At 46.6% G+C, this 26,793-nt stretch overlaps 1 protein-coding gene and 2 long non-coding RNA genes across 12 annotated transcripts in view; 1 reads left to right on the top strand and 2 right to left on the bottom strand.

Moving 5' to 3' along the window:
* Positions 1-26,793, top strand: part of RUSC2 (RUN and SH3 domain containing 2) — a 71,753-nt gene that overhangs the window by 39,390 nt on the left and 5,570 nt on the right. For 3 of the 10 annotated variants that reach the window (XM_015117344.3, XM_077965029.1, XM_077965030.1), the window contains 3 exons: positions 17,010-19,115; positions 25,634-26,275; positions 26,512-26,697. In XM_015117344.3, coding sequence (XP_014972830.2) covers positions 17,102-19,115; positions 25,634-26,275; positions 26,512-26,697 — 2,842 coding nt within the window. In that variant the 5' untranslated portion in view covers positions 17,010-17,101. 10 annotated transcript variants of the gene reach the window in all.
* On the bottom strand, positions 6,152-7,612 carry LOC144334663 (uncharacterized). The gene is made up of 2 exons (XR_013404774.1): positions 7,113-7,612; positions 6,152-6,276 (listed from the first exon to the last, which is right to left on the bottom strand). It is a non-coding gene; the product is annotated as an uncharacterized LOC144334663 (long non-coding RNA).
* LOC144334666 (uncharacterized) lies at positions 7,685-14,031 on the bottom strand. The gene is made up of 2 exons (XR_013404777.1): positions 13,826-14,031; positions 7,685-11,127 (listed from the first exon to the last, which is right to left on the bottom strand). It is a non-coding gene; the product is annotated as an uncharacterized LOC144334666 (long non-coding RNA).

Here is a 26,793-nt window from a genome sequence, read left to right as displayed (position 1 = left end):
GCAGCTAATATTGCAGTGAACATCATTGGGGAAATATGAGGCAAATCGAGGAGGGTAGAGATATAAAGAAAATGGATAACTGTTATTCTGGGGCAAGAGTTGCAAACTCAGATGCCTTATAGGAGCCAGACAAATAATGCAAATAAGTAAAATGAACCAGTGAAGCTGCCATGAGGAGTGGTGGGAATGTGGCAAACTGAAGGTCACATGCTCATCTATTGAGGGGAGCCACTTCTCAGCTCCAGCTGATTGTTATCATGTAGGAATGAGGGCTTAGTATAGCCAGTTCTTTTTTTTTTTCAAGCAAGACAAGATGGAAATCTAGACTTTTTTCTAGAAATCTCCAAAATGTTTATGGTGGCATTTTTACTACACAAAGCACATAAAACCTATTGACATACTAGATGTGACAGTCAGGCTGTCACTTTGCAGCCTTTGCTAATGTTTATGATGGCATTTTTACTGTGCAAGCCACATAAACCTATTGACACACTAGATGTGATAGTCAGGCTGGCACTTTGCAACCTTTACAGCCTTTGCTCCAGGGTCATGACTGTGGATATAAATGGGAGGGAATGTACTGACTGAAGACATAGCTGCTCAGTCATGTTTCCATTCTCAGAATGAGCATGGAGTGTAATGAAGGGTTTAAGATCTCTGCATTAAATATTTATTTACTAAGCACTTTACTATGGCTTGGCTTTCAGTTTTTCTTCTTCCTTACCTTCTTCTTCTTCATCAAATATGCCATTCTCAGAAGAGGCTGACCTTCTCAAAGCCAGCTGGGCTCCATTTCACCTGCTGTGCTTGCCATCCATTCAGTAGCTTTGTTTTTGTTTGTTTTTGAGACTGGGCCTTGTTCTGTTGTCCAGGCTTGAGGGCAGTGGCACAATCTCCACTCACCGCAACTTCTACCTCCCGAGCTCAAGCCTTCCTCCCACCTCAGTCTCCCAAGTAGCTAGGACTACAGGTGCATACCAGCAAACCCAGCTGATTTTTGTATTTTTTATAGAGATGGGGTTTCACCACGTTGCCCAGGCTGGTCTTGACTCATAAGCTCAAGCAATCCGCCCACCTCAGCCTCCCAAAATGCTGGGATTACAGGTGTGAGCCACCCCACCCAGCCAGCCATTCAGTAGCTTTATCAGACATCATTGGTCCTCCACTATGTACCAAGGCCCTTTGCTCAGAATTACCTATCAATGTATAAGACACAGTTCCACCATCTAGAAGTGTACTGTCATTAAGAGATAATAAAATGGCCAAGTCTTGATACCAAATGAATTGTACATATAATTGGTATTGAAGAAGTTTAGCAGAATGATTTCCATGAGAAAGAAAAGTGCTTCCAGATATGGTAGAATTTGAGCCACATCCTTAAAATGAAGGGTGGGAGGGAATGGGGAGAACATTCCAGATACCTTCCCAGTGAGTAAGCCAAAACTCAGGGTATATTCGGCATGTGACGGGAATGTGGTTGGATAGGTAGAAAGGAACTTTTGGGGGTTTTGGTTGTTTTTTATTTTTGTTTTTTTCTGAGACTGAGTCTCACTCTGTCACCCAGGCTGGAGTACAGTGACACAATCTCTGCTCGCTGCAACCTCCGCCTCCTGGGTTCATGGCGATTCTCCTGCCTCAGCCTTCCAAGCAGCTGGGATTACACGCACACACCACCACGCCTGGCTAATTTTTGTGTTTTGTAGAGACAGGGTTTCACCATGTTGGCCAGGCTGGTCTCGAACTCCTGACCTCAAGTGATCTGTCTACCTTAGCCTCCCAAAGTGCTGGGATTACAGGTGTGAGCCACTGCACCTGGCCGGTAGAAAGGAACTTTGAACGCCACATTAAAGAATTTGGGGCTGGGCACAGTGGCTCACGCCTGTAATCCCAGCACTTTGGGAGGCTGAGGCAGATGGATCACAAGGTCAGGAGATCTAGACCATCCCGGCTAACACGGTGAAACCCCGTCTCCACTAAAAAATACAAAAAAATTAGCCAAGCGTGGTGTTGGGCGCCTGTAGTCCCAGCTACTCTGGAGGCTGAGGCAGGAGAATGGCATGAACCCGGGAGGCGGAGCTTGCAGTGAGCTGAGATTGCACCACTGCACTCTAGCCTGGGCGACAGAGCAAGACTCGGTCTCCAAAAAAAAAAAAAACAGAATTTGGATTTATCCTGTAGACAGTAGGGAGCCACTGAAGATATTTTAGTAGTAGAGTGACTTGTTGAAGGAAGTTGAGGAGATTACTCTTGTGTCTGTATATGTGATAGCTGGGAACCAAGAGACAATGAAGGTAAGAAAACTAAGTTAGAAGACTATATAACTCAGAGGAGAGGTAATACAGGCCTGAATTTGGAGGATAGAGTAGGGATATGAACTGGAGAGGCAATAGAGGAAGTGGTTAAGAATACTGACTCTGGAATCATACAGGTCTTTATCTGAGTCCCAGCTTAGACATTTACTGACTGAGTTACATTGGGAAGATTATTTAATATCCCTGAGCCTCAGATTTCTCATTCATGAAGAATAATAACACCTAGCTTAGAGAGTGGTTATATGGATTAAATGAGATAATGTAACTAAGTGTTTAGCATAGTAGTGGAAACATAGTAAAAACAAGAAATTATTGGGCCAGGCATGGTGGCTCATGCCTGTAATCCCAGCACTTTGGGAGGCCAAGGTGGGTGGATCATGAGGTCAGGCGATCAAGACCATCCTGGCTAACACAGTGAAACCCCGTCTCTACTAAAATACAAAAAAATTAGCCAGGTGTGGTGGCGGGCGCCTGTAGTCCCAGCTACTCAGGAGGCTGAGGCAGGAGAATGGCGTGAACCCAGGAGAAGGAGCTTGCAGTGAGCAGAGATCGTGCCACTGCACTCCAGCCTGGGCAACAGAGCAAGACTCTGTCTCAAAAAAAAAAAAAAAAAAGAAAGAAATTATTAAGTTAATGCCCGAAATATTGGAAGGAAGACTCAGCATGACTTGGTAATTGTCTGAATGTAAAGAGAGTCCAGATGACTCTTTTATTTTCAAGTACAGGCAGTCCAAAGAGACCTAATTTGAAATTTTAAAAATTGATTTGGTTTTAGATGTGTTGAATTTGAGGTAATAGTGAGTATCTGATAGGCTATTGGAGATTTGATTCTGGAAGTTCAGGAAGAATATAAGATTTGGAAATCAACAGCAAAGATAATGGGAAATACTAAAGACTGTTCAGATTGAAAAGACTTCAGATCTGAACCTTGCTGTAAATTTGCATTTAAATATGGGCCCGGTATTGTTTTATTAAACAACGAAGAAGGAATTACCTAAGAAGCAGAACTAGGAGGATTGGTTTACAGAAGCCAAAAGGGGCCGGCATGATGGCACGTGCCTATAATCTCAGATATCTCATTCATGAAGGATAATGTTTAAATGTTATAAGAAACCCTGTCTCTACCAAAACCACAAAAATATAGCTGGCTGTGGTGGTATGCACCTGTAATGCCAGCTACTTGGGAGGCTGAGGAACGAGAATCACTTTAACCTGGGAGGTGGAGGTTACAGTGAACCAGGATCAGCCACTGCACTCCAGCCTGGGTGACAGAGCGAAACTGTCTTAAATGTCTCAAAAGAAAAGAAAAGCCAAAGGGAAAGAGGAGTTGAATAGGAAAGGATGACTGCTGATAGTGTCAGATGATTCCAATATTATAAGTTAAAAAATTATAACTGCTTCACACAGCTCAAATGTAAGAAAAAAGATTTCTGGTGGTTAAGAAACGATGAAGGAGAGAGTAGAGAGAGAATTTTAAGAGTCCATTTGTTAAGGAATTTTGGTGTCAAGGCTGGGTGTGGTGGCTCACACCTGTAATCCTAGCACTTTGGGAAGCCTAGGCAAGCAGATTGCTTAAGCTCAGGAGTTCGAGACCAGCCTGGGCAACATGGCGAAACCCCATCTCTACTAAAAAATACAAAAAATAGCAAAGCATAGTGGCGCATGCCTGTAATTCCAGCTACTCAAGAGGCTGAGGCACGAGAATCGCTTGAACCCAGGAGGCGGAGGTTGCAGTGAGCCGAGATCACGCCACTGCACTCCAGCCTGGGTGACAGAGCGAGACTCAAAAAAAAAAAAAAAAAAAAGAATTTGGTGTTGAAAAAAGAAAGAGAAGACTATCTGACTCTGATGTCCTTGGATTGACGTGCAGTGATATCCTCTGCTTTCTGGTACCCTGACATTCCACCTCTCACCCATACCCCGTTATGGGGTTCTCAAAGACTTTGGCCTCTGTGGATCTGAGCAATACCACTCAAGCTCCTACAGCAGCTGCCACTGTTTTTAACAGCTTTATTGAAATATAATTGACATATCTACATTTCACCATTTAAAGTATACAATTCAATTGTTTTAGTATATTCACAGAGTTGTGCAACTATGACTGTAGTCTAATTTTGGAACATTTCATCATTCCCAAAAGAAACCCCACACCCATTAGCAGGCACTCCCCATCTCTCTGCCTCTCCAGCCTCTGGCAGCCACTGATCTACTTTTCGTCTCTATAGATTTGCCTTGTCTGGACATATCATGTAAATGGAATGAAACAATATGTGACTTTCTGTGTTTCTTCTTTCACCGAGCATGTTTTCAAGGTTCATCCATGTTGGAGCACTTATCAGGACTTCATTCCCTTTTATTGTTGAATTAATTCATTGTGTGTACCACCTTTTATTTATCCCTTCTGTTGATGAACATTTTGGTTGCTTTGCTCCTAGTTTTTGACTATTACGAATAATACTACTAGGAATACTCATATACAAGCTTCTGTGTGGATGTTTTTTGTTTCTTGTAGGTATACACCTAGAAGCAGAATTGCTGGGGTCATATGGTAACTCTTTAACTTTTTGAGAAACTGCCAGAACTGTTTTCCAAAGTGGTTGCGCCATTTTACAGTGCCCTCAGCAATGTGTGAGAGTTCAATTTCTACACATCATTGTCAACATGTGTGACTGCTTGCCTTTTTTTATTTTAGCCATTCTAGTGGGGTCAAGTAGTATCTCACTTTAGTTTTGATTTGTACTGCCTAATGATTAATGATGTTAAGCATTTGTTTATATAAGTACTTGTTGACCATTTGTGTGTCTTCTTCGGGGAAATGTTTATTCAAATCCTTTGCCCAGCCAGGCATGGTGGCTCATGCCTGTAATCCCAGTACTTTGGGAGGCCGAAGCAGGAGGATCACTTGAGCTCAGGAGTTTTGGACCAGTCTGGGCAACATAGTGAGACCCCCATCTCTACAAATAATACACACACATACACACACACAAATCCTTTGCCCATTTTTATTTATTTACTTATTTATTTTTTTGAGACAGGTTCTCACTCTGTCACCCAGGCTGGAGTGCAGGAGTGCAATCTTAGCTCACTGCAACCTCTGCCTCCCAGGTTCAAGCACCTCTTGTGCCTTAGCCTCCCAAGTAGCTAGGATTACAGGTATGCACCATCACACCCAGCTAATTTTTACGGGTTTCACAATGTTCGCCAAGCTGGTCTTGAACTCCTGACCTCAAGTGATCTGCCTGCCTTGGCCTCCCAAAGCTCTGGGATTACAGGTGTGAGCCACCATGCCCGGCCCCCTTTGCCGATTTAAAAATTTGATTATTTGTCTTTTTACAACTGAGTTGTAAGTGTTTTGAATTATATTCTGGACAGAAGTCCCTTATCAGATATATGATCTGCAAATTTTCTCACATTCTGTGGGTTGTCTTTTGACTCTTTTTTTTTTTTTTTTTTGAGACGGAGTCTAACTCTGTTGCCCTGGCTGGAGTGCAGTGGCCGGATCTCAGCTCACTGCAAGCTCCGCCTCCCGGGTTTAGGCCATTCTCCTGCCTCAGCCTCCTGAGTAGCTGGGACTACAGGCGCCCATCACCTCGCCTGGCTAGTTTTTTGTATTTTTTAGTAGAGACGGGGTTTCACCTTGTTAGCCAGGATGGTCTCGATCTCCTGACCTCATGATCCGCCCGTCTCGGCCTCCCAAAGTGCTGGGATTACAGGCTTGAGCCACCGCGCCCGGCCTTGACTCTCTTGATTGTGTCCTTTGAAGAACAAAAGTTTTAAATTTTTATGAAGTCTAGTTTATTTATTGTTCTATTTTCTCATTTTGCCAGCAGGAAGTCAAAGTTTTTCTGTTTTTTTCTTTTGTCACTTATATATTTTATATCTTGTCTAAGAATGTGTTGCCTAACTCTAGGTTACGAAGAATTACTTCTTTGTTGCCTAAGCTTCTTTTTTTTAGATATGGAGTCTCGCCCTTGTTGTCCAGGCTGAGGTGCAGTGGTGCAATCTCGGCTCAGTGCAACCTCCGCCTCCTGGGTTCAAGTGATTCTCCTGCCTCAGCCTCCCGAATAGCTGGGGTTACAGGTGCCCACCACCACACCCAGCTAATTTTTGTATTTTTAGTAGAGATAAGGTTTCACCATGTTGGCCAGGCTGGTCTTGAACTCCTGACCTCAGGTGATCGGCCCACTTCGGCCTCCCAAAGTGCTGGGATTACAGGCGTGAGCCACTGTGCCCGGCCGCCTAAGCTTCTTTTTAATAGATTTTTTTTTCCCCACATGAAAAACAGTCTTCTCTTCCAAGCTTATTTAGTCAAGTCTACCCACCACTTATTCTGATTTACACACAAGGAGCATCTCTTTTTAGATTATTCTTGTTCAACAAGACTTCCATATGCCAAGCATAAGACACCTTCTGAATGCCAAGCACTATGCTAGGTTTTATGGGAAACACAAAATAAAAACGATATTGTCTTATATACTGGATAATGGAGATGCACAGATGACTATAACTCCAACTTTGCAGTCTAGAAGAGATGTTAAGGCAGATAGGCAAAAAAGAACAATAACCATGTTAAGTGACATGATTTACTTAATCAAAACTTCTCAGGGACTGATTCTAGTTGCTGATGAAGTTCGCCATTAATATGCAATGCAATGAGAAAAGTACAGTATGCTCTTTCTTATAAAGTTATGATCATTGATGTAAAGTTTTGTAATGATGCTACTTGACAATATAAGAAGTTGGCCTTGCAGTGAGCTGAGATCCGGCCACTGCACTCCAGCCTGGGCGACAGAGCGAGACTCCGTCTCAAAAAAAAAAAAAAAAGAAGTTGGCAATCCAATATTGATCCACCTGTTTTTTGTGGAAGTTGTTTTCTTGTCTGTAAAATCAACCACCTGCAACCACTGGTTCAGAGGACAGATTATTTCTGGCTCTGGGGTAATCAGAGGAGACTTGATGGAGGAGTTGCTCTGGGCCTGGTAGGTTTGGATAATTTTGAACAGGGCCAAGTGTAACAGGAAGGAGAGTCTGAATGAACAAATGCAGTAGAGTGGAAATGATCTTCTGAAACATGTTTCAAGGATTGCATGATGGGAAACCAAGGTTGAGTGGAGTAGACAGCCGAGGGTGGGCACGGTGGCTCACACCTGTAATCCCAGTACTTTGGGAGGCCGAGGCACGTGGATCACCTGAGGTCAGGAGTTCAAAACCAGCCTGGCCAACATGGCAAAACCCCATCTCTTCTAAAAATATAAACCTTAGCCGGGTCATGGTGGTGGGTGCCTGTAATCCCAGCTACTCAGGAGGCTGAGACAGGAGAATCACTTGATCCCGGGAGACGGAGGTTGCAGTGAGCCAAGATCACGCCACTGCACTCCAGCCTGGATGACAAGAGTGAAACTCAAAAAAAAAAAAAAAAAAAAAAAAAAAAAAAAAAAAAGAGTAGATAGCCGAGATGGATGACCTCTAAAGCCAAAATGAGGAGGCTCAACTTGATTCTCTGGGTAATGAGAAACCATTAAAATGGCCAGGAGGAGTGGCATGTTGAAGAAAGGTGGTGCTTTAGGGAGATGAATCTGGTAGTACTAAAAAGTAAATTACAAGTGGGGAGACTAGTTAGGAGGTGGTTGAGGTTTATAATGTAACAGTATTTGTGTTTTGTTTCTGGTTGGAAAATAATTTGATCTTTCCTCAAAAGCCCTAGATCTTTGGCAGTAGTGGTTAGGAAGTAAGTGGCAAGGTTGTCTGTGATGTAGTGAATTAAGCCAGGCACTAGAGGTCTGAGAGCTGCCACCTTCCATAGGCAACTGGAAACACTGGCTGTCCAGCACAATGCATGACTTAGCCTCACAGAAATTTCAGAGTCAAAGACCCTGGGCCCAGAGCTCTCATGGTAAGAAGCTTGAACTCCAAATGCTTGGTCATGAAGATTAACTTTGCCCTAACCTACAGATGCTTATCCAACCGTGCTTTGTGTTCTGTATCAGCTAGGCAAGAGGAAGGCAGAGTGACACCATTTCCTCACCTTTCAGTGGCTGGCTAGGAACAGCAGTCTCCCTCCTTCCTTCCCTTCCTCACTGTTCCCTGCTTTATAGGATCAAGGGGCCATGGCTGCTCAAACAAGTCAAGGCTGGAGATGGATCTTTGTGTCTTTGTGTGTTTTTGTTCTCTCTACAATTGACTCAGCTGAGCATGGTGTCAGTGGACACATGGATGTCATAGGGAATAGGAGAAACAAGAAAGGAAAAGAAGTTACATCTCTTCCGGATCCTGAGGGATAGCTGTTATGGTCTTGGCCAGTGGTTTCTCCAAAGGCTTCTTTCTCAGGCCCTGAAATCCGAGGGCATGGCTGTGGAGTCCAGATAGTAGTCACCTTGGGAGGAGCCCTAGGCAGGGCTAGTGTTTGGGGACCAACCCCTGCTTGAGACTATCTCTGTATTCAAGCGTAGCAGCAGGGAGCAGTGACACAAAGTGGACAGAGACCTCACCGCAACTTCCTGTACAACTGGCTCTAGCTGCAGTTTCTTCCTTTTTTCCTTATTCCCACAGAATTGGCCCAGAACCTGAGGAGGGTGGAGCAGGGAAGGAGCAGAGGACTCTGTAGGTCTCCAAGCAGAACTGAGATTTCTCTCTGGCCTAGGAGAGACCACTGTCCCCTGCCTTCCTTTCCCTGGGAAGATAGGCTTCCTGGCCTCTCAGCCCAGCTAGAGGGATTCTGCCTCCACACAAACCCAGCTGGACCCAGCTGAGCACTGACTGAGAACCGATGTATGTGAGAGGGGCCAGTTCTACTTCAGCCACAGCGAGTAGACCTCTGAAGACCCAGGGAACTGAATTGAATACCGTGTTAGGAAGAGGGCCTGCAGCCTCCAGGTCCTTAAGACTTACCACCCCAGTGTACAGAAGCCTGCCTAGCACCCTGTCTCTCTAGGAAGGCCAGTGCTAAGACTCGTGGGCCATCCACCAGGACTGAGTTCAAGTTACTGCTGGCAGAATGGTGACTGGTCCCTGCAGCCTCCCTTCTGGGCTTCAGGAATCCCCTCCCAGGCTGACTGCCCCACCCTGAGGCTAGTCTGGAATCCTGGTTAGAGGAAAAAGCTGGAAAACAGAGTCATTCACAATGGGCAAAAAGAGGAGGGAGAGGTTTCTGGTTAAGATATAAAAGGAGGAGCCTAAAGAAGGAAGGAAGCTCCAAGGCTCTGCCCAGACATCTTCCCTGAGACGCCTAAGGACAAAAGAGGAGCTAGACACAACTCTCCCCATTTTTCCTTTGCTGTCTTGAGAGTTCTCCATCTTCCAGCACTGACTTTCTCTACCCTCCCCCTTCCCTAGGCTAAAGGGCCCACAGGGACTGGAAGGGAGGGAGGCTGAGTGGCTGTGCTGTGGGCCTGCCTGCTCCTTTCCCTTCCCCCTTCCCTTAGCAGCAACGTCACCGCATCACCAGCAGCCGCGGCAGCAGCACGGAGACTGGGGCTGGGATTGCGCAGCCTCCCTGCATTAGCAACGATGCCATTGTATTAGCAGAAATCAGATCTTAGGAAATCGGTCCAGTTCCCCTGTGTGGTCCCGTGGAACAGTGTCTCAGCTGGAACTGTCGAGGTAGAGCTTGGTCGGAGTGCAAAAGGGACAGACACATCAGGGGTCCAGCTCAAGGCTCCTGACAAAGGTATGGCTCAGGGAGCTGGGGGAGGGGCAGGGCAGAGATGCTAGGATACTGATCAGCACATTTGGGCCCTGGCTTCTGAGGGTTGGCTTTGTCTTTCCAAAAGGGAGAGGGGGACGGTGCTGGGGGGATAAAGGGAATGTGCGGGAGCACAGCATTAGACGAGCTCATCCATGCATACATTTGGGCTATGGTGCAGAGATGGGGAAAAGCCAAGGCTTGGGCTAATGCCATTTATGCTATTTTGTCAAGAAGCAGATCGCATCCTTCCTTTTTGGGCATTTCTAATGAAGCTTCTAGTATGGGTCAGGGATGGGGGAGTCAGATCTAGAAACAAAGGCTTAATGGGAGGAGACACCCCTATAGCTACTGTAAGTTTATGATGGAGAACATGCAAGGATCCATGCAGCTTTCAAGAGAAGGGGCTGGGAAGCCTTTCTGTCCACACACACATACATACATGCACATAGCTATACATGCACATAGACACACATACCATATCTTCTGGTGCTATGGGAGCCACCAGGCTCCAGGTAAGGATGGAGTAAGAAAACAGGGTGCCCCACAGTGTGTGGCAGGGGTAGGGACAGTCATTGTAATGCCTAGGGCACCTGACCTGTTACAATAAGCCTTCAAGAAGAGACCTAAGCGTAAGCTAATACTCCCAAATCTACCCTCCCGCCCTTCTCCCTTTGATCCTACCCAGGAGAGGACCAGTCAGGAAAAGGGTTATCAGCCCTACAGAGGCATCTTATCAGGATCTCAAGTCAAGGTCAGATTGCTAGAGAAGAGCAATTGAAGACCATTGTCTTTCCCGTCTTTATTCAGAAGGCCAAAAAAGAGGGAAGGGTTCTATGACTGGCAGAAAGACATTGATGACCAAAGCTAGAGGAAATCTTTTTTCTGGGGTTTTCCTGCCCAGAGTTGCTCCATTGCTGAGCAGGTAGGAAGAGTTCCCTAAATTCCCATTTCCACACCTGTAATCCCAGCACTTTGAGAGGCTGGGGTGGGAGGATCACTTGAGCCTAGGAGTTGAGACCAGCCTGGGCAACATGGTGAAACCCTGTCTCTACAAAAAATTTAAAAATTAGCCAGGCATTGTGGTGTGCACCTGTAGTCCCAGCTACTAAGGAGGCTGAGGTGGGAGGATCACTTGAGCCCAGGAGTTCAAGGTGCAGTGAGCTATGATCGCATCACTGCACTCTAGCCTAAGCAACAAAGCTAGACTCTGTCTGTAAAAAATAATTGTAAAAAAATTCCCACTTCTAATAACTACCTTGGTAGAGGGTTCAAAAACATAGGATAATAGGAGACAGTAGTGCCATATTGTGCAAATATATAGTTGAGGAATACACTGGATAGTTATGGGAGTGTATTTGTTCCCAGGAAGTGTCTAGGAATGTGAACCACAGAGCAGGGAAAAATGAGACTTGAGACTATGTATGGGGCAGGGAGATGAGGGCTGGGAACTGGGGCAGGAGGTGAGATTGACAAGTGTGATCACAGCCTGGGGACAGTATGAAAGGGATTGTAGGTTCATAGAATAGAGAGGCAGATAGACATAACCTGCGTAAATGGAGGCTGAAATGTGGGTCTACCCAGGACAGGTAGGGTGCAGCTGCTCTGGGAGCAGAGTAATTGCAAGGACTTTAGGAAGAGGGTGTGGCCCCAATCATTTTCTGTGGAAGGCCATTGTAGTGGAAATAATTACAAATTGGGCAGACCTGGGAATGAATCCCATCTCAGATGTGTAAATATGGGCAAACTACTTATACACTCTAAGCTTTGGTTTTCTCATCTTTACAATGGGAAGGATTATGCCTACTTAAAAATGTTACAGTACATTTAAAGATGATGTATGTAAATTAATGGCATATAAGTATTGAATAAATGACCATTTATAGTATTATAATAGGACAAGAGACACCCATTTGGGACAAGGGCCAGGAAAGAGGCTCTCATAGAACTTTCTTCTTATTCTGGATCCTCTGTTTCTTCCCCATCCGCATCTTCCATGTCTCTCCATTTAGTCAGGGCAGAAAAAGTCTGAAATGAGCTCTTCCAGCTCAGTGTTTTCTCTTCACCTTCATTAGAGGGGATGGGCCACTTGTCTGGATGTAGAAAAAGTCACTCCCAGGAAAGGAGCCTGAGATACACTCTCAGTAAATGTTCTCTGTGGTGTCATATGTACAGTTTACTCTCTTTTTTTCTTTTTTTTTTAAGATGGAGTCTCGCTCTGTCACCCAGGTTGGAGTGCAGTGGCACGATCTCAGCTCATTGCAAACTCCACCTCTTGGGTTCAAGTGATTCTCCTGCCTCAACCTCCCAAGTAGCTGGGATTACAGGAGCGTGCCACCACACCCAGCTAATTTTTGTATTTGTAGTAGAGACGGGGTTTCACCATGTTGGCCAGGATGTTCTCAATCTCTTGACCTCATGGTCCGCCTGCCTCGGCCTCCCAAAGTGCTGGGATTACAGGCGTGAGCCCCCATGCTGGGTCTACTCTCATTATATTCTTAACTGATCAAGAAAAAAGGTCAAAAGTTAGGATTCCTGAGTCTTATCTTAATTCTGTTATTTATTCACTGAGTGGTCTTGGGCAAGTCATTTCATTTTTCTGAGTGTAAATTTCCTTATTTTTGAAAATGAAGATGGCTCCGCCTCCTTTGGTAAGTTTATGTAAGGATCAGTAAGATATGACATACATAAAAAGTGCCTTGTAAGTAAATGTGAACCGGGTGGGCAAAGCATGAGTACAAAATCTCATGAGATGCCTGGAGAACTTCCCCTTAGATGGCTGAATTGGAATCGTCTATGGAGGAGCCATTGCTGGGCATTTCCCTTGGTTGTGTGGAGATCAAAAAGGAATAAGATCTTCTCTGAGATACAGAAGTATAAAATAAAATGAAATCAATCAGTGAAAGAGCTTGACAGTTAAAGTAGGATTCAATACAACCTAAATGTAAAAGCTAAAACTATACAGCTTTTAGAAGAAAACCATAGGTACATTTCTTTATGATCTTAGGACAGGTAAAGATTTCTTAGGATACAGAAAGATTTAACCATAGAGAAACAAACTGATAAATTGGTCAATTTAAATTTGATAAATTAAAAACTATCAAAAAACACAGTTAAGAAAACAGACAAGCCACAGGCTGAGAGAAAATGTTCATGAGACATATTATTTGACAGAGGACTTGTATCCAGAATGTTAAAACTCCTATAATTCAATCATAAAAAGATTAACAACTCAGGTTCTTTTAATGGGAGAAGTAGTCAACAAACAACCAGGTACCTACTGTGTTCAAGCACAGAGTTCACTGTATTGCAGTCTCCAGCCTCGGAACTGTGCTCCAGTCTGGGAGATACATATGTCAACATCACATTACAACTGTTAGTGCCCTCCAGCCAAGGGCTCCGTCATCTCCCATGCTCATGTGTCCTTTGTCTCTGATTTAGAGTCAGCTTTCTGCAATCTGTATCTGTGCATCAGGTTTTCCATATTAATGCATGTATGTCCTAGTAATGGTTTTGTGGGCAGAATCATACATTCTTTTATGTGATACTTGTGAATGCCTCTTGAAAATGCTTTAAAAAGGAAGAAAAGGTACTCATTGAAGGTCAGTGATGGCTGCAACCCATAAGTACCCCTAAAATTACTGCTATGTACGTAAGAAAGTTCTCTATACTCCTTTTAGTCCAGGCTTCGAGATTATGGCCAGGACTCCAGGGGAAACCTGGTATGTATGAAAGGAGAAACCCCCTCAAAGAAAAAAAAATTGTTTAGGCCCGGCATGGTGGCTCACACCTGTAATCCTAGCACTTTGGAAGGCCAAGGCAGGTGGATCACTTGAGCCCAAGAGTTCGAGACCAGCCTTGGCAACATGGAGAAACCATATCTCTACAAAAAATACAAAAATTAGCCAGGTGTGGTGGCACACGCCTGTGGTCCTAGCTACTCAGGAGGCAGAGGCTACGGTGAGGCTGCAGTGAGCCATGATCGCACCACTGCACTCCAGCCTGGGAGTGAGAACCTGTCTCAAAAAAAAAAAAAAATTTGCTTAAATTTTTTAAATTGCTTAAAAATTGCAAAAAATGGGTATTTATTATGTACAAATTAGAAAATACAGCTGAAGCAAAAAGAATAAAATTAAAAATCCAAATCACTCAACAGAGATAGGCACTAGTAACAGTTTGTTGCACATTACAGATTTTCTTCTATGTGTACAGACATGTTTATTTACAAAAATGGTGACAAACACCCGGCTAATTTTTGTATTTTTAGTAGAGATGGGGTTTCACCATGTTGGCCAGGCTGGTCTTGAACTCTTGACCTCAAGTGATCCGCCCGCCTCAGCCTCCCGAAGTGCTGGGATTACAAGCATGAGCCACTGTGCTTGGCCTGATTTCAAGACATTCTATTTCTATGGATTTGCCTATTCTGGACATTTCATATAAATGGAATCATACATCATAAAAGCCCTTTGTGACTGGCTTCGATTGTGCCTAAATTTTTGGCTACTGTGAATAATGCTGTTATGAACATTTGTGTACAAGCTTTAGTGTGAACATATGTTTTCATTTTTCTTGGGTATATACCCAGGAGTGCAGTTGCTGGGTCATGTCATGACACTATGTTTAACATTTTGAGAAACTGTCAGACTTTTCCAAAGTAACTGCACCATTTTACAATACCCCCCGGCAATGTTTCAGGGTTCCCGTTTCTTCATATCATCATCATTTGCTAGTTGTTATTGTCTGTATTTCTTATTTTACCCATCCCAGATGGAGAGTAGTATCTCGTTGCAATTTTTATTACTCTAATGACTAATGATGTTGAACATCTTTTCATGTGCTGGTTAGCCACTTGTATGTCTTCTTCAGAGAAATGCCTATTCATACTGTTTGCCCTGTTTTAAACTGGATCATATGTCTTCTTTTCTTTTTGAGACAGAGTCTCACTCTCTCGCCAGGTTGGAGCGCTGTGGCATGATCTCAGCTCACTGCAACCTCCGACTCTCTGGTTCAAGCGATTATCCTGCCTCAGCCTCCCAAGTAGCTGGGATTACAGGCATGCACTACCACACCCAGCTAATTTTTATATTTTTAGTAAAGATGGGATTTCACCATGTCGGCCAGGGTAGTCTCGATCTCCTGACCTCGTGATCCTCCCGCCTCCTCCCAAAGCGTTAGGATTACAGGCATGAGCCACCGTGCCCAGCTTCAAATGTCTTTTTATTGTTGAGTTGTAAGAGTTCTTTATATATTCTGATTAGAAGTCTTTTATCAGGTGTATGAGTTGCAAATATTTTCTCCCATTTTATGGATTGTCTTTTCACTTTCTTGGTGGTATCCTTTGAAGCACAAAAGGTTTTGGTTCTTACCGAGTCCAATTTATGTTTTTTCTTTTGTCACTTGTGCCTTTGGTGTCATATCTAAGAAACCATCACCTAATCCAAGATAACAAAGATTTACTCCTATGTTTTCTTCTATAACCCTTAATCTTGTAGCTCAGACTGTCTTAATGTCTGCCCTTCTACATCTCTACCCATTAGCCCAATAAACACACAAAGGCTTGGAAGCTCAACAGAGGAGCCTGCCTTCCTCTCAGAAAGGGGGGGAGGAAGCAAGATTGTAAATAATAATTGCTGCTTAAATTTAACACAATTGTATATTAATACCTTGTCCCTCATACATATACTTAGCCATATTTTTTATGCATTGTTTGTTCATGTCCTTGAGTATATGTGACTTGCCTCAGCCCTTACCACATTCCACATGAGCTGGGACCCTGTGGTCTAAATGAGTTAAATTTTAAGAGATTGATGGTGTCAAGGATTCAGTTAAATGATGAAGAGAAAGGCAATGGGGGATTTAGACTCAAGGTGAGTGAAAAGGAAATAATAGGAATAAAAAAAGAAGGGAAATGAATGAATTTGGAACATTACATGTGAGGAGTCGAAGGGAATGAAGACTGTTGCAACCTGAACGTGGAAACACAGCAGACTAGAACTTGAGCAGGCCACACTGCCATGGTGCAGCCAAGAGACCAGAGAAGCTCAGGATGGGTTCTGTGTCCTTGGCACCAGGAGACCTTGAACAAGAGAAAACTTTGCTTTAGCCTATAAGAGGTAAAACTGGGATGAGAAGACTTTCCAGTGGATCCCATTAGTGAAGGTTCTAAGCTAAAACTGGGCAGCATTTGGGCACTTCAGGATGTCTATCCTGAGCTAGACACATGTTAAGAGTGTATTATGCCTTTCATGTTTTTCTTATGTGTTAGAATGATACAAAAGACATAAAACTAGGTCCCCCCACCCCCATTGAGGAGGAAGAGGTTGACATCAGTCATAACTTGCAGTCACCCTAATGCCCAACTCAGTCTCTGCATTCAAGAAGTTCTAGTACAGCAGTGAGGATAGTAAGGATACTTAGCCCACGGTCATCAGAGAGGGACAAATATTCTGGGGCTCATAGGACGAGAAAGGGGATCAGAGATAACAGTCACTTGGTCAGATCATACCGTATATTTTAAAATATGCTTCTTGCAAAATTACAGCTTATTGCTATGAGTTCATATTATTCATGATTTTCCCTCGTCTGTAAACTTGTGTGCTGTAGCTGTGTCTAAGCCTTAGACGTCCTAGATGTTTTTTTCTTAATTGTGTCATTATTCATAGTTTTTTTGTGCTAAGGACTAGTCATTGGTTACTGCCAAGGACATAGTCCTTGAAAGAGAAGGGGAAAGTACTGCCCAAACCTTCATATGTGGCATTAGAAGGACTTGGCCTTTTGTCATAATTTGATGCATGGTGACCTTAAAATTAAGGGGGACCTCAGGTGCTGCACCTGTGCAATGCAGAAAGCATGGTTAGGTCCCCACCCACCTATTAGGCTGTGTGGTCAAGCTCCATCTTGACTCAAGCCTTTTCTCTTCCTGGGCTCTTCTCCATCTGAAAATGCTGTAGGGAAGGGCATGCCCCTGACTTCCAGGGAGGTGACATTAGGTTCCCTTTCTTTCCCTCTCTCTCCAGGTGCCAAGCTCTCCTGATGAAATGTGTTCTGCCCCACTGGGCTCCAGGGACAGTGTCTGGTGCTGTTGAAGCCCTTATTCGAACTTTCCAGAATGGATAGTCCCCCAAAGCTGACTGGAGAGACCCTCATCGTTCATCACATCCCCCTGGTGCACTGCCAGGTCCCAGACAGGCAGTGCTGTGGAGGAGCAGGTGGAGGTAGTGGGAGCACAAGACCTAATCCCTTCTGCCCACCTGAGCTGGGCATCACCCAGCCTGATCAAGACCTAGGACAAGCTGACTCTCTGCTGTTCAGCAGCCTGCACTCTGCTCCAGGAGGAACTGCACGGTCTATAGACAGCACCAAGAGTAGGAGTCGGGATGGAAGAGGCCCTGGAGCCCCCAAACGACACAACCCCTTCTTGCTGCAGGAGGGTGTGGGTGAGCCAGGACTTGGTGACCTGTATGATGACAGCATTGGTGACAGTGCCACCCAGCAGTCCTTCCACCTGCATGGCACTAGCCAGCCCACCTTTCATCTATCCTCTTTCCAGCTGCCACCATCTGGCCCCGGAGTGGGCAGGCCATGGGGGGCAACACGCAGTCGGGCTGGAGTGGTGGAAGGGCAGGAACAGGAGCCAGTGACGACCTTGGATACCCAGCAGTGCAGCGCCAGCCACTGCTGCCGGCCAGAGCTGGAAGCAGACACTATGGAGCTGGATGAGTGTGGGGGACCTGGTGGGAGTGGCAGCGGGGGTGGAGCCAGCGATACCTCTGGCTTTTCCTTTGACCAGGAATGGAAGCTTAGTTCAGATGAATCCCCAAGGAACCCTGGATGCTCTGGCTCAGGGGCCCAGCACTGCCGCTGCAGTAGCACATCCAGTCAGTCCGAGGCAGCTGACCAGTCCATGGGCTACGTGAGCGACTCTTCCTGCAACAGTTCAGATGGTGTGCTGGTCACCTTCAGCACCCTCTACAACAAGATGCATGGCACTCCCCGTGCCAATCTCAACTCTGCCCCACAGTCCTGCAGCGACTCTTCCTTCTGCAGCCACTCAGACCCTGGCGCCTTCTACCTGGATCTGCAGCCCTCCCCAGCTGAGTCTAAGATGTCTTATGAGTCCCATCACCCTGAAAGTGGAGGAAGGGAAGGGGGCTATGGTTGCCCTCATGCCTCATCTCCTGAGCTTGATGCCAACTGCAACTCCTACCGCCCACACTGTGAGCCATGCCCAGCAGTGGCTGACCTCACAGCCTGCTTCCAAAGCCAGGCCCGTCTTGTTGTGGCCACACAAAATTACTATAAACTTGTCACCTGTGACCTGTCCTCCCAATCATCCCCAAGCCCTGCTGGCTCTTCCATCACCAGCTGCTCTGAGGAACACACCAAGATAAGTCCCCCACCAGGCCCTGGCCCAGACCCAGGCCCCAGCCAGCCCTCTGAGTATTACCTATTCCAGAAGCCAGAAGTCCAGCCAGAGGAACAAGAAGCAGTGAGTTCCTCCAGCGAGGCAGCAGCTGCTGTGGGCCCCACTGTGCTTGAGGGGCAAGTATACACGAATACTTCACCCCCCAACCTCAGCACTGGACGTCAGCGCTCCCGCAGCTATGATCGCAGCCTGGAGCGCAGCCCTCCTGTCCGCCTGGGCTCACTGGAACGCATGTTGAGTTGCCCAGTGCGCTTAAGTGAGGGCCCTGCAGCCATAGCCGGGCCTAGCTCCCCACCCAGGAGGGTCACCTCCTTTGCCGAGCTGGCCAAGGGCCGGAAGAAAACTGGAGTCTCTGGCTCGCCCCCACTTCGTGTGAGTGTTGGGGACTCCTCCCAGGAGTTCTCACCCATCCAAGAAGCCCAGCAAGATCGGGGGGCCCCACTGGATGAGGGCACTCGCTGTAGCCATAGCCTGCCACCCATGCCCTTGGGGCCAGGCATGGACTTACTTGGCCCAAAGCCAAGTCCACCCTGGTCCACCCAGGTCTGTCAGGGACCCCACTCCAGTGAGATGCCTCCTGCTGGCCTTAGAGCTGCGGGGCAAGGCCCCCTGGCTCAGCTGATGGATCCAGGGACTGCTCTCCCGGGGAGCCCAGCCAACAGCCATACCCAGAGGGATGCAAGAGCTAGAGCTGATGGTAAGAAGCCTAAGGGTTAGCGAATATGTGGCTATTCACCAGCAGGATATGCATGGCCACCTCCGTGACGGGTCCCCACCAAACCACCCTGTCCATACCACCAGAGGTTCCACATCCTAGATCTGTTATCCCTCCAGGCCAGGGCAGGTCCCACAGCTACAGTGGAGTGGGCTCACTGAGGAAAGACAGAGGACTCAAAAATACACTGAGCAGACCCGGCGCAGTGACTCACGCCTGTGATCCCAGCCCTTTGGGAGGCCGAGGCGGGCGAATCACTTGAGGTCAGGAGTTTGAGACCAGCCTGACCAACATAATGAAACCCCATCTCTACTAAAAAATAAAATTTGCCAGGAGTGGTGGCACCCGCCTGTAATCCCAGCTACTCAGGGGGCTGAGGCAGGTGAATCGCTTAAACCCGGGAGGCGGAGGTTGCACTGAGCCGAGATCACACCAATGCACTCCAGCCTGAGCAGACAGGGTGAGACTCTGTCTCAAAAAAAAAAAAGAAAAAGAAAAAATACACTGAGGAGATAAAATCAGCAGGACTTAGAGGCTGATTGGGAAATGAAGGATTCAGAAGACTGATTCTGAACCTGGATGATGGGAAAGATGAGGCCATGGATAGGGGCTGTAATCACAGGAGATTTCCTGGAAGAGGGATAAGACATCAGTTAGGCTTGGACATTTAGGAATTTGCGGTGCCTAAGGGGCAACCAGGGGATACGTCTAACAACAACACACACACTGAGCGTCAGGTTTTTTTTTTTCTTTTTGAGACGGAGTCTTGCTCTTTCGCCCCGGCCGGAACACAGTGGCCTCCCTAAGCCAGCTCTTTCCCTATTTATTTTGTTACATTTTAAATAAATATTTTATACTAGTGTGTTAAGGGGGTGCTGGTGACAGAGAGATGAGAGGGATGACTGTTTTCAAGGATTCCAGCTAAGGATGGAAACAGAAAATGTAGTCGATCATTAAAATGCAGAGATGGCAGTGTTGCATACTGGCCAGTGAGAGGGGTATCTAGATCAGACTGAAATGTCGGAGGAACTGCTAATGCAGTTTACATTTAAGGCCGATCTAGAAAGATGATTAGGATTAGTCTTTGTGAAGACTTGTAAGAAGAATGTTCTAGGCTCACAGGATAGTCTGTACAAAACCACAAAGGTACAGAATAGCTTGACCCTTTCTAGGAACTGCATATAATTTGGTGTAGCCATAGTGGAAGACAGGTGGAACCACTGAAAGATTTTAGTCAGAGAAATGGCTTTTGGCATTTGTTTGTTTTTGTTTGGTTTGGTTTTTCTGTCTGCTTAATTGTATGTTTTGATTTGCATTTTAGAAAGATCACTGGTTGTTTGCTCCTTCAGGCCTTGTTTAAAAAAAAAAAGTAATTGGGCTGGGCACAGTGGCTCGTGCCTGTAATCCCAGCACTTTGGGAGGCCGAGACGGGCGGATCACAAGGTCAGGAGATCGAGACCATCCTGGCTAACACGGTGAAACCCCATCTCTACTAAAAAATACAAAAAACTAGCTGGGCGAGGTGGCGGGTGCCTGTAGTCCCAGCTACTCAGGAGGCTGAGGCAGGAGAATGGCGTAAACCCGGGAGGCAGAGCTTGCAGTGAGCTGAGATCACGCCACTGCACTCCAGCCTGGGCGACAGAGCGAGACTCCGTCTCAAAAAAAAAAAAAAGTAATTGGATCACTGGTTGTTTGGGTAGAAGATGGACTGGAAGGGATGTCTTCCCTGAAGTCAGGAGAAAGCACTGTGCAGATTGGAAAGTCATTGGAATAAAAGTGGTAGCTGGCACTCGCTAGACATGGTGACTCACACCTGTAATCCCAGCACTTTGGGAGGCCAACGCAGGCAGATCACCTGAGTTCAGGAGTCCAAGACCAGCTTGGCCAACATGGTGAAACCCCATCTCTACTAAAAATACAAAAATTAGCTGGGTGTGGTGGTGCACACCTGTAATCCCAGCTATGTGGAAGGCCGAGGCAGGAGAATCGCTTGAACCCAGGAGGCAGAGGTTGCAGTGAGCCTAGATCATGCCACTGCACTCCAGCCTGGGAAACAGAGTGAGACTCTGTCTCAAAAATAAAAAACAAAAGTGGTAGCTAAAGCTATGCTTGTGGCTGAGAGAGGATCCAGGGAGAATATGTGGAGTTATAAAGGGAAGAAGGGGATACTGTGACTTAAGGGATGAGCAGCAGCCTTAAAAGAGACTGAAAAGAATTAGGACAACAGAAGAAAAAGCAGGAGAGGTCAGGCATGGTGGCTCATGCCTGTAATCCCAGCCCTTTGGGAGGCTGAGGTGGGCGGGTCACCTGAGGTCAGGAGTTCAAGACCAGCCTGACCAACATGGTAAAACCCCGTCTCTACTAAAAATACAAAAATCAGCTGGGTGTGGTGGCGGGTGCCTGTAGTTCCAGCTACACACGCTGAGGCAGAATTGCTTGAACCTGGGAGGCAGAGGTTGCAGTGAGCCAAGATTATGCCACTGCACTCCATCCTGGGTGACAAAGTGAAAGTCCATCTCAAAAAGAAAAGAAAAACCAGGAGAGAGTGAAGTCACAGGAACCAAAGGAGGAGAAAGTTTAAAAAAAGAGTTTGAACCAAAAGAGTTCTAAAGAGAAATCACCTAAGATAATGAAGAATCCTGAAGGCAACATTCGGGAGTAGTGAGAGTGGAAGCCAAATCTCAGAGGGTTTAGAAGGAAAGGGAGGTGAAGCAGGGATAGCAGAGGCTCACAGCTGTCCTGTAGCCTTAGGTTGGGTCTGTTGGCTTTGCAAAAGAAAATGTTTAAAAGCCATAAATAGTATCTGTGCTGTCAGGGAGATCACAGTCCATCAGAAGACCCCATGCTCCTAACATACGCTGAAGAGCTGTCCTTGGGGTGGGCACAGGAGGGAGATCTCTAGGGAAGAGGCAGGATCAGAAACAGCAAGGATCGAGTGGGTCCTTTGAACCCACTCCCTTCTTAGAGTGCAGTGTCTGTGTGCTGGGTGCATCTCATGGGATACTATGACTGGCGTTCTGAGGGCAAGAAATATCCTGGTCAGAGATGTGAGGAGAGGAGTTAAAAAGTGTTTTCTCTATCAGATTAAGACTTTTCATATCAAGATGCTGCTCTGTTCCATAAGTCTCCAGTCTTCTCTTGATTCTGTACAGCTTTTTTCTAAATCAAAAACGAATGACAATTCATCAAGCTTTGAATGACAAAAGAAGGGACCAGTAGATCCAATCTAGGAATGACAGTATAGAAAGCTGAGAAGGTCGGCTGGGCAAGGTGGCTCACACCTATAATCCCAGCACTTTGGGAGGCTGAGACAGGAGGATCACTTGAAGCCAGGGGTTTGAAACCAGCCTGGGCTATATAGTGAGACCCTGTGTCACCAGAAAAAAAAAATTAAAAATAGCTGGGAGTGGTGGCACACGCCTGTAGTCCTAGCTACTCAGGAGGCTGAGGCGGGAGGATCGCCTGAGCCCAGGATTTTGAGGCACAGTGAGCTATGATCCCACCACTGCATTCCAGCCTGGGCAAAAAGTGAGATCCTGTCTCTAAAAAAAATTAAAGTAGGCCAGGTGTGGTGGCTCACACCTGTAATCCCAGCACTTTGGGAGGCTGAGGTCGGCAAATCATTTGAGGCCAGGAGTTCGAGACCAGCCTGGCCAACATGGAGAAACCCCATCTCTACTAAAAATACAAAAATTAGCCAGGCATGGTGGCGCACGCCTGTAGTCCCAGCTACCTGGGAGGCTGAGGCACAAGAATCACTTGAACCTGGGAGGCGGAGGTTGCAGTAAGCTGAGATCGCACCACTGCACTCCAGCATGGGTGACAGAGTGAGACTCTGTCTCAAAAAAAAGTAAATTAAAAAAAAAAAAAGGGCAGCTGAGACGGCTCTTTGAGATACTGAGCAGCAGAATCAAGATTTAAAGGGATCTTACTGAATCTTGAAAGAACAAAACTAATAAAGCAGAGACCAATGTGAAATTTGATATGTAACCTGCACTTGAGTTGATTTGGGATACTTGATTGCAAACTCAGAATGAGTCAGCAGTTGGTAGAGCTTCCAAAAAGTTAAGATGAGTGGATTCATTCATAGACTCCAGAAAGAAAGAGTGGATAGTCTCTCACTCCTCCGAACCAGTGAGTGCTCAGTGGGGTATTCCATTGAGTTCTGGGCACCACATTTTAAGAAGGAACCGGGGGACTGGGGCTATTTGACCTAGAGAAAAACTGACTCGGGTGAATACAGTCTCTGTCTCTGGTTTTCTTAATGAATGTCACATAGAAAAGTAAGAAAACTTATTCTGTGTATTCCCTGAGGGTAGAACTAAGACCCATTCCCCACAGGGACCCCCTTCTTACCTGATCTTATTCCTCTGCCTCAAACTGTATCCTGGGAACTTAGCAGAGAGGAGTTTTAAAAGGGTAGGAATAAGCAGTCTAATTCAGACATACTTTATATAGGGGGTATAAGAAAGCTGTGGTTGGGATGACCTAATCCGATAGCCAGAGTCAGCTCAGCCTTGAAAACTGATAAACAGGCGGAAAGGAAGAACACATTCCCAATGGGAAAAGCAGTGTGCTTTATGACAGGGATGTACCGGGAAGAGTAGGGTCAGTGGGGGCAGGTGTGGAAGTCTGAGGGGAGAGCAGCCTAGCTTGTAGCAGGTGTGGGCACCTAGCTCGCTGAGAAAATTAGACTTTATTCTGGAAGATAAAATTTGTATCTCAGAAGCTAGTTGGTGTATGTAAGAAGCTTCTGGTTCAAGCCAGTGAGACTGGCTTGAATCAAGAGTGACCGTGGAGATTCCCTCATTTAACAGATCGTTATTCACTGCATACTGTGTGCCAGCCTCTGTTCCAGGCATTATGGATCCAGCAGTGAACAATATAAAATCCCACTTTTCTGGAGCTCTTATGAGTAGTAATGGACAATAAACACACTAAAAGGACAACTTTTAATTGCTGGAAAGTTCAACAGTGCTGAAAAGAAAATGAAACAAGAAATGAGATAGAGAGCAACTTGCCAGAGGGGCTGAGGTAGTCAGAGAAGGTCTTATTGAGGGGGTGGTATTTGAGCTGATGCCTGAATGGTGAGAAGATTCAGGCAGAAAGAAAAGCAGGTGCAAAAGGCCCCGAGATGTTCGTGCACCTGGTATGTTTAAGGACGGGGAAGTGTGGCTGGAGCACAGTGAGCCAGGGAGAATGCAGAGTTTGTGTAAGCACTGACTGGGGATAGCAGGAGGGTGGAGCTTGCAAGTGTCCCCTGGGAGTGATTCAGAAGCACCTCCCTAATGGGATTGTGGTCCCCATCCCCTCTGACTCTTTGATGTAAATAAGATGAGAGATAGGAAAACCTGGCCTGATACAATTTCACATGTAGTACCAATGTGGTAAAAAGAACAGTGGCTCCGAAATCAGACTCTGGGTTAGGCAGAATTCTAGCTCTGCCACTTCCTAGTTGTTTGACCTTGAGCAAGTGTTTTAATCTGTCTACATTTCACATTTCCTAATCTGTCAAGAGAACTAATTCCCGCCTCACAGAGATAGCCCCCCTGCTGGTGAGCTTTCACCAGGGCTTTAGGCCAGGTGCGTGCTTATAGTGCCATCTTGCGTTTATTCGGAGATCTACAGTGTTTTGTTGGAAGTACAGTCCATCCACTGTCCCACTCCAGTGTCCTGGAGTTTTGTGTTTAGTTCTGAGCACCGTATTTTGAGGGACATTGACCTGAAGACTGCCTGAAAGAACAGGAGAGGCCCAGCCTTGGGGAACATACCTCCGTTCAGGGGGAGCAAATGTGGACTCTGAGGTTCCAATACCAGGATCGTGAAAAGAGTGGGGAGTAGGGGTAGATACGGGTAACAGGAAGGCTGCAAGTAAAGAAATATCTTACTATGGTTAGATATGCTCAAGAATGAGATGTGCTGGCATGATTGGAGATGGGATAATGAGCAAAAGCTTGAAATCAATAACATCTGAAATATTTTCATCACTGAAAATGTGTGACTGTGACTCCAAGACTTAGAAACCAAGAAAATGGTTCTGTATCGGAAAAAACGAGAAAGGTAATGGATGAGCTGCTATAGCACATTTTAAATGAAAGCAGAACTATAAAGCAGAATGATCTGGAGATCAAGAGGAAGGTCCAGGCTAAAGCTGTGGGTTTGGGAGTCATCCTGTGGCAGTCTGAACTCAAACTGTGTAAGAAAGAAGGCATAAGGTGATATGTAAGAGTTGAGCCTTAAGATACACTCACCTTTGGAGTCATGAAAATGAAGAGGGACTGAACAGCAGAGAGGTACAAGACAGTCCAGCACCATAAAAAACAATAGGAAACGTTTTACCAAAGAGGGGAGCAGTGTCCCAGTCCACAAACTTCTACCCCATTCAATTTCTGCCAGTCAGGCCCCTGACCCTCTCCCCTCTCCCATCTCTGCTTCTGGGTTTTCTCTCATATGGGTTTCAGTGTCTGTCTACTGATTTCTTCTCCATCCCTTTGCTACAGGGGGTGGCACTGAGAGCCGACCAGTCCTTCGCTACAGCAAGGAACAGAGGCCAACCACGCTGCCCATCCAGCCCTTCGTGTTCCAGCACCACTTCCCCAAGCAGCTGGCTAAGGCCCGGGCCCTCCACAGCCTTTCCCAGCTCTACAGCCTCTCAGGCTGCAGCCGTACACAGCAGCCGGCCCCACTGGCTGCCCCTGCTGCTCAAGTCTCAGTCCCAGCTCCCTCAGGGGAGCCGCAGGCATCCACTCTCCGAGCCACTGGCAGAGGTGCCAGGAAAGCTGGGTCTGAGCCAGAGACCTCTCGGCCATCGCCCCTGGGAAGCTACTCCCCCATCCGGAGTGTTGGCCCCTTTGGGCCCAGCACTGACTCTTCTGCCTCCACTTCGTGCTCCCCTCCTCCAGAGCAGCCCACAGCCACAGAAAGCCTGCCCCCATGGAGCCACTCCTGTCCTCCTGCTGTCCGGCCTGCCACCTCCCAGCAGCCGCAGAAGGAGGATCAGAAGATACTGACCTTGACTGAGTACCGGCTCCATGGAACAGGAAGCTTGCCGCCTCTGGGCTCCTGGCGATCTGGCCTCAGCCGAGCAGAGAGCCTGGCCCGGGGAGGTGGTGAGGGCAGCATGGCCACCAGGCCCAGTAATGGTAGGAGCTCCAGTTATCTCCCTCCCCAACCCGCCACCTCACACAAGCACCGCCACCACCTCCCCTTTGAGTGGCTGCTTACAGTCTCGCCTGGGGCCAGAGGTTAGGATGTCTGCGTCCTTCCTCAGCATCTGTAGATAATAACCTAGTGTTTCATGCGGGCCGCTGGGTGGGTGTCAAACTGTCTCACTGTCTCCTGCCAACTCTTGTCTTTCTGCTGATCTGTCTGCTTCCAGCCAACCACCTATCCCCTCAAGCCCTTAAGTGGCGGGAATACAGGAGGAAGAACCCACTAGGGCCACCCGGTTTGTCAGGGATCCTAGACCGAAGATCACAAGAAGCTCGGCTGGCCCGAAGAAACCCTATCTTTGAGTTCCCTGGCTCCCTCAGTGCTGCCAGCCATCTGAACTGCCGGCTGAATGGTGTGTGAGCAGGGTCCCCAGTACACCCGGGGCAGGCTCTGCCATGGCTGGGAAGGGCTAGAGAAGGGGTCAGTCCCAAAGGAACATGTCTCAGAC

The sequence above is a fragment of the Macaca mulatta genome, chromosome 15 (genome assembly GCF_049350105.2).
Source record: "Macaca mulatta isolate MMU2019108-1 chromosome 15, T2T-MMU8v2.0, whole genome shotgun sequence".
In the NCBI taxonomy this organism is placed as follows: Eukaryota; Metazoa; Chordata; class Mammalia; order Primates; family Cercopithecidae; genus Macaca; species Macaca mulatta.
Note: the sequence above shows the minus strand (reverse complement) of the source record. Positions and strands in the feature narration are given on the sequence as shown.